Consider the following 13,743-nt stretch of genomic DNA (forward strand, 5'->3'; position numbering starts at 1 on the left):
GAGCTAACACTGAATTCATATACAAGTATTTCTACAACTAACTGTAAAAGTCAATCCAACCTGTCAGCTGTCACTGGAATTTTGTTCGAAAGGATTAACTATTTTTTTTTTGTGGTTGTTGTTTTTGTTTTTCCAACCAGTGGATGGAAAAACACACAGCTAGTTTCTGAGGAGCAATGGCACATGGTAACCAGACTTTATCTCCTGGTGTAGTAGAAAATTAGACCGGTTCATGGAAAAAAAAAGTGACAGCAGAACACTGGAGTCTATAATTTTTAATAATTTTAAACTAGCTACAAAATGTCAATCACTTCACAAACTGACAGAGGAGACAAGAGGAAGTTAGTATTACATGCTGTAATGATATTTATCTCACAGTTTATCTATATTTCATTCATTTATATTATTTTCTAAAGATTTTTTTAAATCAGTTACTAAACATCTCAGCAATTTGGTGTGCATAGCTCTAGGTTAAGCAACAAAGATCTGTACTGATAAGAAAGCGAGGGGAGGGTGGGTGAGGAGAATGGTGATCAGCCAGAGTTTGCCTTACAAAATTTACATATCCACAGTTTCACAGAAAGACTGCTATCTCCAAAACATCGCCTTCCAAAGCAACAAAGGGACCCTATATTACACCCATTTCACAGAGTTTCAGCCAAACATATATTTTGCTAGAAATGACTCAATGGTGAGTGTGTTAAATCCATCTTAAACAAAAAAACTTAAAAAAAAAAGATGATCATGGTTGATAAGTCTATATGTTGACAGAAAGAAAGTGACACTACTGCAGGTTTTGCTGGTAAACTTAATCTTGACAGTGTCTCAATACTGAGCATGCGTTTTGTTTTGTTGTTTCTGGTGTGTGTGTGTGTGTGTGTGTGTGTGTGTGTGTATGCATTTTTTATCGTCAGTATGCTACTGTTGTGGAAAGTTTTTGTTTAAGTAGGAGTCTAAAAATCTATTTAGTTCTCATGCATAAATGCATAAATCACATCACTTTTTAGTGCAATGCCTGTTAATGTAATTCCACATTGTCTAATTATGAAATCATAAAGACAGATAACAGCCATGAGGAACTGAAGACTGCACACATTGAGAGATTCAGAGCCTGACACTCAAAGAAAGGACAGTGGCAGTAGCTCTGTGGAATGTCACAGTTTCACAAGAACAATACTGTGTATTGAAAGAATCAACAGCACATTGAGCATTCCTAAATTGTTGTCATTCAGCAAACGCCACTGAGGAGAAAAAAAGGAAAAAATCAAAACCCAAAAGACATTTTACATAGAGAGTTAGAGCCACCAAATGACTATTATATACAACCTTTGGAAAGAAAAGAGAGCAGAAAACACATCATATTGTCAGGAAGCTGACAGGTGACACACAGGACAACATTCACAATGGGGGTGGGCTGATGTGTGTGTGTTGAGTGTGCAAGACCTACTAGGTAATACCATGAGAAAAGCATGAAGGAGCTATCTTCCCCAACAGCATTTGGAGAGCACAGGTGTGCACATTTAACCACTTCCCAGCATCTTCGTTGCACGTTGGTTGGCCTCATCAATTCTGGTTTTGTTGGAATCAGCCTAGAAAAAAAAAGGAAAGCCAAACAAAACTCAGGTTACCACCTTAAACCACTTATTCTCCAGGATGTAGCTCGAAGGTTTCCTCTTGGAGGAAATTATCTTGAAAGTTCCCCAGTCAAAATGACCACTCTTTTCATGTTCCCAGTATAATTGCCATGGTTCCACTTGAACATGACCACAGAAGCTTTGATCCTGCTTTTTAACAGTCTTCCCTATTAGAAAGCATCCTTTAGTAAACAGAGATATATCAGTTATCCTTAGATGCTTAAGGATCTTCACTCACTTCTGTAGCAGTATTCTACTATAACAGATGTTTCACCTCTGTTGGACCAGGTTGAATTAGAGCCACTCCTACAGCTGGATTCAAATGATTAACATATCATTTCCCCCAAATTACACCTCCAGGTTTTAGTTTTCCTGTCTACACTGTGGAGACAATAAAGAAGATAAGACTGAGCATGGGCACCTATCTATGTTTGATAACATCCTCTACCAGTTATGCATGATTATTAGCTTGATTTTACAAGGGAGGAAAATAAGCAGGTAGAGTTCAAGCAATTTTTCCTTAGAATTTTCAGCACGAAGGCCTTAGTAGGTGGAAGAACCACGGTCACAATGCAAATCACTACGGGTTACAGTCCACATTATCAATCTTCTCTCTCACCTGGGTTTGCTGTGAGGATTTGGCACTTTCTAAGCACGTTACACAGAATGTGCTTAGAAAAAGCTTTTGCAAACATTAAACCCTCAAGGTTTCTTATCTTGCAGTTACTATTATTGGGTGAAAGCATGCCTTGTTTTGAAGAGGCTTCATACATTTTTAGCCTCATTGCTGAAGATTCACTTCCACTAGTTTGATAAGTGTCTTGTCTTCAACAGGGACACCTTTACCTTAGTCTTGCACCTTGCTGATTTTTGCCACTTGGTTGACATATAGCTTGTGTTACATTTTGATATATATGTAGCATGAAATCCAGGGGGTGCTAGTAGGTTAGAAAATTAATGATTCCCCTCACCACTGAGAAAGATGAGTCAGCAAGGTAGGGGTAAAGAAGACAGCTCTGCTCCAGCTATCATTTCTTCCTATCCTGACAGGTTATATTGTCTTTGCCTTTGTGGAAGAGAAGGAAGCTTCCAGGAAGAGTAGAGAAACTAAGGTTTTTTTTTTAATCAACATAATTGTTGGTGTATCCATGTCCCCAAAAGGATACTCTCCTTTACTGACTTTGTGCCTACTGCCATCCTTGCTAAGCCTTCTTTATTTATTCTCAGGACCCTAGAATTATCTATGTTCAAAAACAAATGTGTGAGAGGGTGAAAGAAGGGGTGACATTGTCCAAAAAGAAATGTACTCTGGGGCTGGGAAGGTGGCTCAGTGGCAGAGCACTTGCCTTGCATGCATGAGGCCCTGGGTTCAATTCCTCAGCACCACATAAGCAAAAAGAAAAAAGCTGGAAGTGGTGCTGTGGCTCAAGTGGTAGAGCACTAGCCTTGACCTGAAGAGCTGAAGGACAGCGCCCAGGCCCAAAGTTCAGGCCCCACGACTGGTCCCCCCCAAAAAAGAAAAGAAATGTACTCTGGCTTATGTAACTGTAACCCCTCTGTATATCACCTTTATAATAATAATAAAAAAGAAATGTGAAATGTGAAAAGTTGAACAGATTTGTAGATTATTCATAACTTTGAACTACCAGCTATAGCTCTCTGTCACCTGTTTATTTAATCAGGAGTTGGCTTTTAAAAAATTATTTATATCATAAGATAGAACATTCATTTTCCTTGGTCTGAACCATAGAGGCATATTTATTACCTCAAGCTGTTCATTTGGAAAATAAACAATCCCTCTAATTCTATTAGGTTTTTAAATCCTCCCTCTCCAGCTACAAATTTTTATCAGAAATAATGATACTCTAGGCCAAAGGAAAATTACTAGCTCAGACCAATTTGAAATGTTCCTGTGGACTGAATTATGCTGACTGAATTTCCAGATGGAACTTTGAGAATAGCTCAAGTGAGAAAAAAGAAATCCTTCTTAAAATAAATGACATTCCTGAACGAAAATGCTGTGGAATCTCTTGCATACAAACTCCCTGACCAGCTTTCACATGACACAAGTAGAACTCTGAGTTTCATTTTTCTATATCCTCAAAGGATAAGGGCAGAGCTAAAACAGACCTTACTTAGTTCAATGGGCATCTGTGATTCAGTTTTTTGCTGGAGGGTATTAAAATTCCAGCCCATACAATACCTGTCATGAAAGGTACCACAGCTTTCTTATATAAAAGAAGCAATGCTTTTTAGAAAAGAAATTCTGATAGAATAGCCTCTTAGATGTGTTCTTAGTATTTGGAGAAGACTTCTTTATTCTCCTGTTTATGTTCCTGAGGACTTTATTTGTGGAAGGTAGCTATCCCAATTTTCTAAACATTTCTATTAGAAATCTTCACTGACTGACACACCCACTATATGCTGCCTGATTGGCCCTTGTAAGAAAGTGGCATAGTCACCAGAGAACCAATAAGGGGTTGAAGATGTTTTACAAAGTACCGCTTTGACAACTATGGACATATCTCCAATTTCAGACTTTAGCCAGTGATATTCAGGCCAAATCAGACTTCCAGGGCTGAATGCTTATTGCTACATACAGCAGCAAATTCTGATTCCCAGTTAGGACTGCTAATTTTCAGATGAGTGTACCAGGTTAGAACTGGTGAACAGCAAGACCCTGTTAGAAGATGAGGTCTTCATTCTCAAGAATTACCTCTTCGGGCTAGGAAGATGGCTCAGTGGTAGAGTGCTTGCCTTGCATGCATGAGGCCCTGAGTTCGATTCCTCAGCACCACATAAGCAAAAAGAAAAAAAGCCGGAAGTGGTGCTGTGGCTCAAGTGGTAGAACACTAGCCTTGAGCTGAAGAGCTGAGGGATAGCGCCCAGGCCCAGAGTTCAGGCCTCACGACTAGACCCCCCCCAAAAAAATTATCTCTTCGTGGATAGAAGGATGTGAGGACAGCTGAGGAGTCTGCCTCACTGGTTTCAATAGGTTCCTGGCAAATACCACTGACCACTTTAAGTTGAAAATTTAACATCACTGTGGTTTCCTTAGCAACAGTTCCCATACAGCTTCTAACATAGCTTGTTTTCATTTTAGCAGCATTCCGGAAGAATTGTATACTCTTAACCTTAGAAGATTGTCTGAGTAAAAAAAAAAAGTGAAGGCTTTTAAATATGTATTTTCTTAAAGTCCCTATTCCATGGGGAATGGATTGAAATGTTCATTTCTTTGGACTCCTACAGTTTCACTGTTAATCAAGTAATAGGTAAAGATCATGATGGATGGAGGTCGGTGAAGGTCCTCATTAGGCTCATAAGAGAAAATGGAAGAATAATCATAAGACTCGACTCTTCTTGTTCCGTGTGATTTTAATTGAATTATTTGGGGCAACATTGGTTTGAGATGGACTCCAGAAAATCATACCAAATTATGATTTTTGAAAAGAGTGAGGATGCAAGTGTGGTAGTACTGTTTAAACTATTAATTGGATTGAGCTAGTTATTCAAAGCAAATAGGCCTTTCTCCAACTGTTTAAGTGTTTCAGCAGTCAAGGGCTGACAGGAACAGGGAAAGAAACAGTTATTTCCCATTCACTTGTCTGGCTTTTGTTTAAACTTTATGGATGTATTTATCTCTGCTTGGGTTGTACACTCGGTGTTCTAAATAAAAGGTTCTTCTTAAAGATAAAAAGTAGAACTAGTAGAGCAAGGTACATTTGCCTTTCCAGGAACACTTCTTGTTTAAAGTCCAAACAACTCTGTCAATAAGAATTTGATCTCAATATTTGTAAAACGTATCCTTCAGGAACCCTAAATGGCTTTGATACATTATCTGCTTGCATCTGAGTAAATTGGGACCATTAATACAAGATGAATACTTCCTGTTTTCTTAAATCATTTTCCTGTTGGAGAGCAGTTCAGCCATTATTTCTTAGTCCATTCTTTTTCTGGGCCATAATGGTTAAGGTCAGGTTGGGTTGGCTCCAGTGCTTTTTGAAACACTCAGTATTATTCTAAAATCCATTGGCTTTCACAGCTTTAAAAGCTTTATCAGATCAAAAGCTTTATAACAATGCCAAGTATGTCATAACTTGCAGAAGTAAGCAAAGCCCAAGCATTTTACTAGCCAACTCTGACATTTGGACAGGTCAGTATTGATCAGCCAAAATATTATGCAATTAGTTATTTTTTATATGGAGTACATAAAACACAAACAAGCATTATATTCCTTTTCTGCTGATTTATTCCTATTTCAAAACATAGGAAGCTAGTTGACTTACAAGAAATGAATAGGTAGCCTTTGACTTAAGTGCAGTGTACATAATGGAAAGTGCTAAGTTGAGAGGATGAGTAGGATTGGGAGAGATCGGGGAGAATCATGTAAGGGATGACACTGATTAAGATACATTGTACTCAGAAGTGGATATATTGAATTGAAAGCCTTCTTTCAACTACTTAAAGATAACATATATGCCTTTGAATTATCCTTCCATACTCACAGGAGTGAATGACTTATTATAAAGAAAATCAGGATCTCAGACTCAGGACTTCAATATCTCACAGAGAAGGAATGTAACAAAATATTTAGCCAGACAAAAGTTAATAGATAGCTGTACAATATCTATAATGTACAAAATCTATAATGTGTCTATTTCTCCTTTGGACATTAGAATACTTAATGAGATTATTATCAATATTCAACAACCTACTGATTGAGGAAAGGGGTAAAATTCAAGGAAACATGAAAAGAATATCAGATTTTTGCCCCAACTACAGAAAATTTCTAGTGCCCCTTTCTATTCTCTTGTACTTTTATGCTCCAAACCCATCTCTTTATTTTCTATTCTCTATAGTCTTCCTCTTGGCCCTTGCTGACTGGAGGGTGTCTTAGGGCTGAGTCTGATAGCCTGGTGTGAGCTTGTTTCATCAAATGTTTCCTGTTTTGAGATGTTGGATGCAAATGGTTGGATTGGAATTGGAACTTGGTTCTTTAGTTTTTACAAAAAGAAAGTTGCAACTCATCTTCTGGTTAAACGGAGTTTATTTCATCATTTTCTGATTCTGTGTCTTTACCACCTCCACCTGATAAATCTCTAACCAGCCTTCAAGACTCAACTTAAAAGTGACTTTCTCTGAGATTTTTCCCCCACCCTGCTGCTTGAAATCCTTTTTCTTTTGACGCTGATTATCTTTTTTCATAGATTGTGTTATATTATGGTAGTAAATTAATCCAGCACCTCATTGTCTCAATATATCCACCAATTAGTGTATTTGAATCCAATGTCATGGATTCAGGGCCTAGTTATGGCCTTCATACTTCCTAATAGTTAAATGAGAATGGAAAAGCCCTGTGCTCACCTTCTCCATGATCCTGTCGATCTGGCGATTCTGTGTATCGATCTCATTGCCCATATCCAGGGCCATGTGACGGAGGTTTCCAATGATGCCGCTCACCTGCTCCAGGTTTTCATCCATTTCATTTTCTCGGGCATCATTTGTTACCCTAGGAGCCACAGAGTAATGTTGAAAAGATAAAACATGGGAAGAAACCAGAATACCAAAGGCCTGAGGCTTATGGCAAGTCTATAGACACATAAGGATCGCTCTTAACTGTCTTTAGACTACACTCAATTAAGGAAAAAAAATGTGTTATCTTTGGTATATTAGAAAATTATTATTTTGTCTGGAAAGTATTCCAGTTTACCATGTTTCATTGTCATTATACAAAAATTAATAGCTATCTTGGCCTAGAAATGGTAAAGTTAATTTTAAAAATTTGTACAGGGTAACACACTACATTTAATATGCAAGGTTTTATCCACATGGGCTTGATTACAGAAATTAATAATGTCTTTTTCAAATAAAATACTTGCCAAACAAAAGCCAAAATAAAAAATAACATTTCGTTTTGACTTGAAAACGAATTTCATTAGAGAGTGCTTGCCTAACAAGTAAGTCTCTGGGTTCAATTTTCAGCATTAAAATAGAAAAAGAAAGAAATTGCATTTTGAATCCTTACATTTTCTTTCTTAAAGTTTTTTTTTTTAACCTCTTCATTCTTTTTCTTTGCCTTTTGTCTGTCTGTTTTGTTTTCTCCTTTCCTCAATTCCTTCCTTCCTCTCTCTTTTTTTTTTCTTTTTTCTTTTTTTTGCTGGTCGTGGGGCCTGAACTCTGGGCCTGGGCGCTGTCCCTCAGTTCTTCAGCTCAAGGCTAGTGCTCTACCACTTAAGCCACAGCACCATTTCCAGCTTTTTTTCTGCTTATGTGGTGCTGAGGAATCGAATCCAGGGCCTCATGAATGCAAGGCTAGCATTCTACTACTGAGCCACCTTCCCAGCCCTCTTTTTTTGTTCTTTATATTGCCCAGGCTAGCCTAGAATTCTTGATTCTCCTGCCATTATGCCCAACTTGAGTTTCTTTTCTTTTCTTTTCTTATGCCAGTCCGCTAGCACTCTACCACTTGAACCACAGCTCCACTTTTGGCTTTTTTGGTAGTGTAGTGAAGATGAGTCTCACAGACTTTCCTGCCCAGGCTAGATTCCAACTGTGATCCTCAGATCAAAGCCTCTTGAGTAACTAGTATTACAGGTGTGAGCCACTGGCACCCAGCTTGAATTTCTTTCTTTCTCTCTTTCTCTTTCTTTCTTTCTGTCTCTCTCTTTCTTTTTTCTTTCTTTCTTTCTTTCTTTCTTCCTTTCTTTCTCTCTCTCTTTCCTTTTTCTTTCTTTCTTTCTTTCTTTCTTTCTTTCTCTCTTTCTTTCTTTCTTTCTTTCTTTCTTTCTTTCTTTCTTTCTTTCTTTCTTTCTCTCTCTCTCTTTCTTTCTTTTTTTCCCCATTGGTCATGGGGCTTGAACTCTGGGCCTGGGCGCTGTCCCTGAGCTCTTCAGATCAAGGCAAGTTCTCTACCACTTGAGCCACAGTGCCACTTCTGGTTTTCTAGTGGTTAATTGGAGATAAGAGTCTCACAGAATTTCCTGCCGAGACTGGCTTTGAGCCATGATCTTCAGATCTCAGCCTCGTGAGTAGCTAGGCTTACAGGCGTGAGCCACTGGTGCCCAGCTTTTAATTTCTATTTTTAAAGACAGTGTACTGCATAGATTAATTTTTCTACTTTTCTGACATCTACCATCACATGATTTCCCTTTTTACCCAATTCTAATTTTAAATGTTAAGATAATTTTAACTTGAGAGACTCCAGGTCAGACAATAAAGATAGAACAGGGTAGAAACTCAGTTTTCCTTCCTGGACCAAAAATCTCCAAGAATCAAATAGAAAATGAAATAACAAGTTCTATGCTCAGAGATCTCTGCTCCTTTCTTTTTCCACTTAGGATCAACATCATTGGGAAGAGTAGTGTTAGCTACAGTCTGCCTTTTAATCCTGCTAGCTCCCAAGAACTCCAAAGATAGCTATCTATTAAGGCTGATTAGTATTTGGCCATAACTTAATGCCATGGATTTTCAAGTGGCATTGTGAATGGGTGATTGCAGAGTAGAAAACTGTGAAACAAGATTTATTGCTTCAGCTAAAAATGAAGTGAGAATTGGGGAGGAAGAAGTAGGCTCACAAGGGATTTAACTAACTTTCCACTGTCCAATTGGAAGGTTAAGAAGATACTTGTTTTGCAAACAGTAAGCACTTATTCCAGAAGAGTCTTATTGCTTGTGGAAATAAGAAGAAAGAAATGTTTGGAGGGGTTAGACTGTATCCTTATTGGCAATTTTCATTACAAATTAGCCCATTTTGATTTTTTAAAGATGTCTAGGCCAGAGAACATTTTTAAAAAGGTAGAGAGCCGGTCCTAATTTTCTCATATATTGAACAAATTTGTTTAACCAATCATCAATCAAAAACATGCACTTAGAGTTCAGTGGTGCTCAGCCCTTATTGCACAATAGACTCATCTGAGGAGGCTTAAAAAATACACATGTTGTGACTCATGTCCAGAAAATTGTTTTGATTGCTGGGGATTGGGGTTTCATTTTTTTTTCATTTTGTTAGCTGTTTATGATGTGCAACTATTGGCTTAAGAGACATTGGTCTAGTTTCCCTGGGAGTAGAGAGAGGTAATAGCTTCCTAATATTGCTAGCCTATTACTGCCTCATCAATCACTGTTATTAACATTGAACACGCCTCTGTAAACAGTTTTTTAAAAAGATTTGTTTAATTAAACTCATGACAGTCTAGTTGATAGCCTGATTCTCTAGTCATGTCATTTTCTTTATCCAAGGATATTCTTCTAAATCAATGATATAAGCCATAGTTTGATAAGTGCTTTGTGCATTGGAGCTTGATGCTATTACCATGTATGAGACCTTGGTTATTTTGTTGGAAGACCACGTGGAGATGAACAAAGATGTACCATTGATGGTTCTAGCCAATCACCATTTGAGACAGACCACCTTGGCTCATCCCACCACTATTTGTTTACAATCCCAAGAAGTAAGCTCAGAAAAGGCTTGAGCAAGAGCTCTCAGCCAACAGATAGATTGATGAGTACTAAAATGATGGGCAGGTTGATTGTCCAACAACAGAGAACTACTCCATAATGGGCTGTAAGAAGCTTACCTGCGAATGAAGCCACCACTGATGGCCATCTGCTCCCGTTCATCCACCACACGAGCAGGCTGGCTGGCAACCACTCCATCCTGATTATTGCCCCAGGCCTTTTTGTAAGCATCACTTGATTTAAGCCTATACAAAAAAGAGGGTGAGTGACAAGGCACAAGGGGGAGCAGTAAGCTCAGAGTAATTGTTATTTCTTCAAGCGAAGAACCGAATCAAGCAAAATGAGTCTTAAGTCTGAGGCATTAGAGAATACCGATATATCATAATCTGGACCCAAATAGTTGGCCACCACCATGCCCCAGCTACTTAGCCTTTTCATTTCCAATTGAGTCAATTGCAATCAATGGTCAAGACTGAAATTGTTGGTTTGTTTGGCAGCTTTAATTGAATTTAAGATAGAGATTTCGTAGCTGGAGTACATTCAGTTCTATTTCAGTAACATGATTATATTTTGAGACACAAAACATAGAGAAACATACTGGCAGACGACACAAAACAAGACTGCCAAGTAGAGTTGTGTATGTCACACCACAGCAACACAGTGTCAACCAGAAAAACATACTTGAGACCACGATTTTACACACCATCATGCAAAGATCCCTGTTGAATACTTTTCCCTCAACACATGTGTGGAGCTAACATTTCCAACATTTCATGAAGGACACAAAGGCCTGGTGGTTGGCCAAGGATAATGGTCTTTGAGTTGCCTCTAGTATGATTTGAATTAGATAATATATCGGTACTTCCAAACAGTCACCATACATCCAGAGTTGATGTACAAACCTTTGTCCACAGAGACAAAAAGTAAAAGAAGCATAGTGAAATGAATGCAGGAAAAGAGAAGAGAGAACAAGCCATCTAGCACCAGGGAAACCCCTCTATATCTTCTTCATGCACCAGCTACAGGCATGAGTAGAAAGTGAAGCATTCTCATTGAAGCCAAACTACTTCAGAAGTTGACCATTCTCGAAAAAGGCACTAGCAGGACAGTAATAGCCTTCATGAGGATTTGAAACGCAGTTCAGTAGCTTCTTTGTTGGGTAGAAGGGCAGGACAGAGAGAGAGAGAGTGCTTACAAACTCCTACTTCAAACTATCCTGGGTTGTGACAGTGGAGAGTGGTTTGGAATTGGTGTGGTCTCCATGGGCTGTATTTCACTGAGCTGCCTTGGAGAGAATCTTAAAATCCAGGCATACCTTTTTTTTGTGCCCAATAGAAACATGTGCAGCATATTTTGGTGGGTGTACTGTAATTTAAAGCAATCAAAGATGTTTTTAGGTTCTTTGCATAGTAGAAACCACATGCTTCTTAGTCCAAGAGACACCCTTGGGTCCAATTTTTGTATTTTTTCTTATAAAGACATCAGAATTTAATTTTCTTTTCTTCCTTTCACTAGTGAGCCCAAGCTATCTATTTGAAATTGGCTCAAACCTTTGCAGATTGGACATCAAGAAAATTGGCAACCAATTGGAAAATTGTAGTGATAGAAATTTCAGCAACTCTCACAATTTAGGGGACAGCGTTATAAGGCTCTTTGATGGCGACTGTCATCAAAGGGCCGTGGGCCCAATCAATGGGAAAAGATCCCCAAATTAATAGAGTTTAGATATTGGTAACTCCCATCCCAACTCCTTATCTGCTTGTATTGAAGAAGCTGTATGGACTCTGTGATGTTTTCTGCTATGTAAAAATGTCTGATAGACCATCTTTGGCAAAGTTAAAGAAGGAGAAAATATGCGTTTCCAGAAGAAGGCAAACCACTGCACCCACAATGCTGCACATAGACTCACATCACTGCCGTACATCTATCATAGTCCTTCGAAACATGCCGAGACAGGGCGAAGCCCTCAGATAATCCAGGGCACCACCAGCCACTGCGTTGTGACACATGGTTTTTGAAAGCATTATTTACACACAATAGGAAACACTTGGTCAAGCTTTGAAGCTCAGTTAGGGTCTCTTGTGTATTAAAGAATTTGTGACCACTTATAGGTGGAATTCTCATAGGGGTCATGTTTCATCTGCACCTTAGACTCCACCTCGGAGTGGAGCAGGGGCGGGGAGGAAGCCTGCTTCCTCCCTTTCTTCACACACAGTTGATGAAGAGGGGAATGTATTTGTTGGAGTTCACCACAAAACAGATGGAAACCTCAAGATGGGGCAAGTGGCCTTTGCAGAAGACATACAGTTCAGATCTTGACTAACTGGAATGCTTGCTGAGCAATGAGTCATTTTGGTGAATTATATGATGACTAATGAATTATGGAGGAACATTATGTTTTAAGGGTAGTTGGGCCCGTCTTAGCTTTGTAGGATTTTTGAGCCATTTGTCTGTTTGATAGTCTTTGGGTAGTAAATGGCAGTGGTTTTATGGCAGTGGTGTATCTGGTGGTCTCTTCTTCCAAACCAATTTATTGTTCGTGATTTTTTTTTAAATGAAGACATTACAGGAGGATGGAGATTGAATGGGACAATGAAACTCTATGTAGATGCCCTGGAACAAAACATTTAAAAATCTGCGATATGATTTTCGTTTCCATTGCCCTTTCTGTTTGTGTGTAATGTGGAAGAGACAAAAGCATAAGGGTGAGAGTTCCAGTGAGCTGGATTCCAGTTAGTCAGCCATTACTGCAGATCATTCTTTTTGAAAACATGCTTGTATTTATTGGTAAATTGAGCCCCTCCCCCTCCTAAGTAGGAAGTGGGATATTTTAAATCAGCCTCAAAGTTTACAGGAAGTGAATGGTCATATAATCTGCTAAAAATAACATTGAGTTCTACTCTAAAAACTAGGACCAGGAGAGCTTTTGGGGTGGGGGGAGAAGGCTTCTTTTGAAAAGGGAAGCAGGAGGGGAAAGGGAGACTGGGTTATGAGTTTAATTTTCCAAATGCATGTTGGACAATCCATGCATGCATTTATTATATTTTAATGGCTAATCAAAATGAGACTATCTTCTAGAACCCTCAGTTTCAGGTTCCTTCTGTTGCAAACCTTTATAACCACATGTCACATTTCTGCTACATTCAAAAAATAAAAGCTTTGCAGAACCTTTAGAACAGTCGAATGTTTTGTGATGTCGTGCATGCAAAATCTACACATTTCAACATTTCAGCCAGTGTACAAACAGATCTTCCAAGGGGAAGTATTTAAGAGAGCTGGGTCCAGTTTAGGCCAGGCTTGAGCACTATTGGTCGCAGGGCACACTGCCTTTCCCTGGGTGCTGCTATAGCATCTCATGACCGAATTGGGGACGAAATGGGCAATAGGAAGGGAGAATTTCTGTCATACTCTCTAGCTTACAGAATGCTTACTTTGGGCCAAATTACCTGCCCTTTTTACTTATGAAAAAAAGTAAAGCCTTGAGATAAGTGATTCCCATCCTCCAAACTTACCCACTACCTTTTCTAAATCTGCAATTTTTGTTCTTGGGGTTGGGATTCATCAAGTTCCCTAGGTACTTCTATGTCAAAGTACACTTTCTGGAAAATGTTGAAATGTTCATCAATAAAAGTTGCTGACAGTGAAGCTTTCA

At 38.8% G+C, this 13,743-nt stretch overlaps 1 protein-coding gene across 2 annotated transcripts in view; it reads right to left on the reverse strand.

Moving 5' to 3' along the window:
* Positions 1-260: 260 nt before the first annotated feature.
* Positions 261-13,743, reverse strand: part of Snap25 (synaptosomal-associated protein, 25kDa) — a 29,658-nt gene continuing 16,175 nt past the window's right edge. The window contains exons 5-7 of one of the 2 annotated variants that reach the window (XM_013010803.1): positions 10,211-10,336; positions 6,999-7,143; positions 261-1,589 (exon numbers count right to left, since the gene is read on the reverse strand). In XM_013010803.1, the coding sequence (XP_012866257.1) occupies positions 1,521-1,589; positions 6,999-7,143; positions 10,211-10,336 (340 nt within the window). In that variant the 3' untranslated portion in view covers positions 261-1,520. The remainder of the gene's footprint in view (positions 1,590-6,998; positions 7,144-10,210; positions 10,337-13,743) is intronic. The other variant, XM_013010802.1, reaches the window with a different exon arrangement.

The sequence above is a fragment of the Dipodomys ordii genome, unplaced genomic scaffold (genome assembly GCF_000151885.1).
Source record: "Dipodomys ordii isolate 6190 unplaced genomic scaffold, Dord_2.0 Scaffold13, whole genome shotgun sequence".
Classification (NCBI taxonomy): Eukaryota; Metazoa; Chordata; class Mammalia; order Rodentia; family Heteromyidae; genus Dipodomys; species Dipodomys ordii.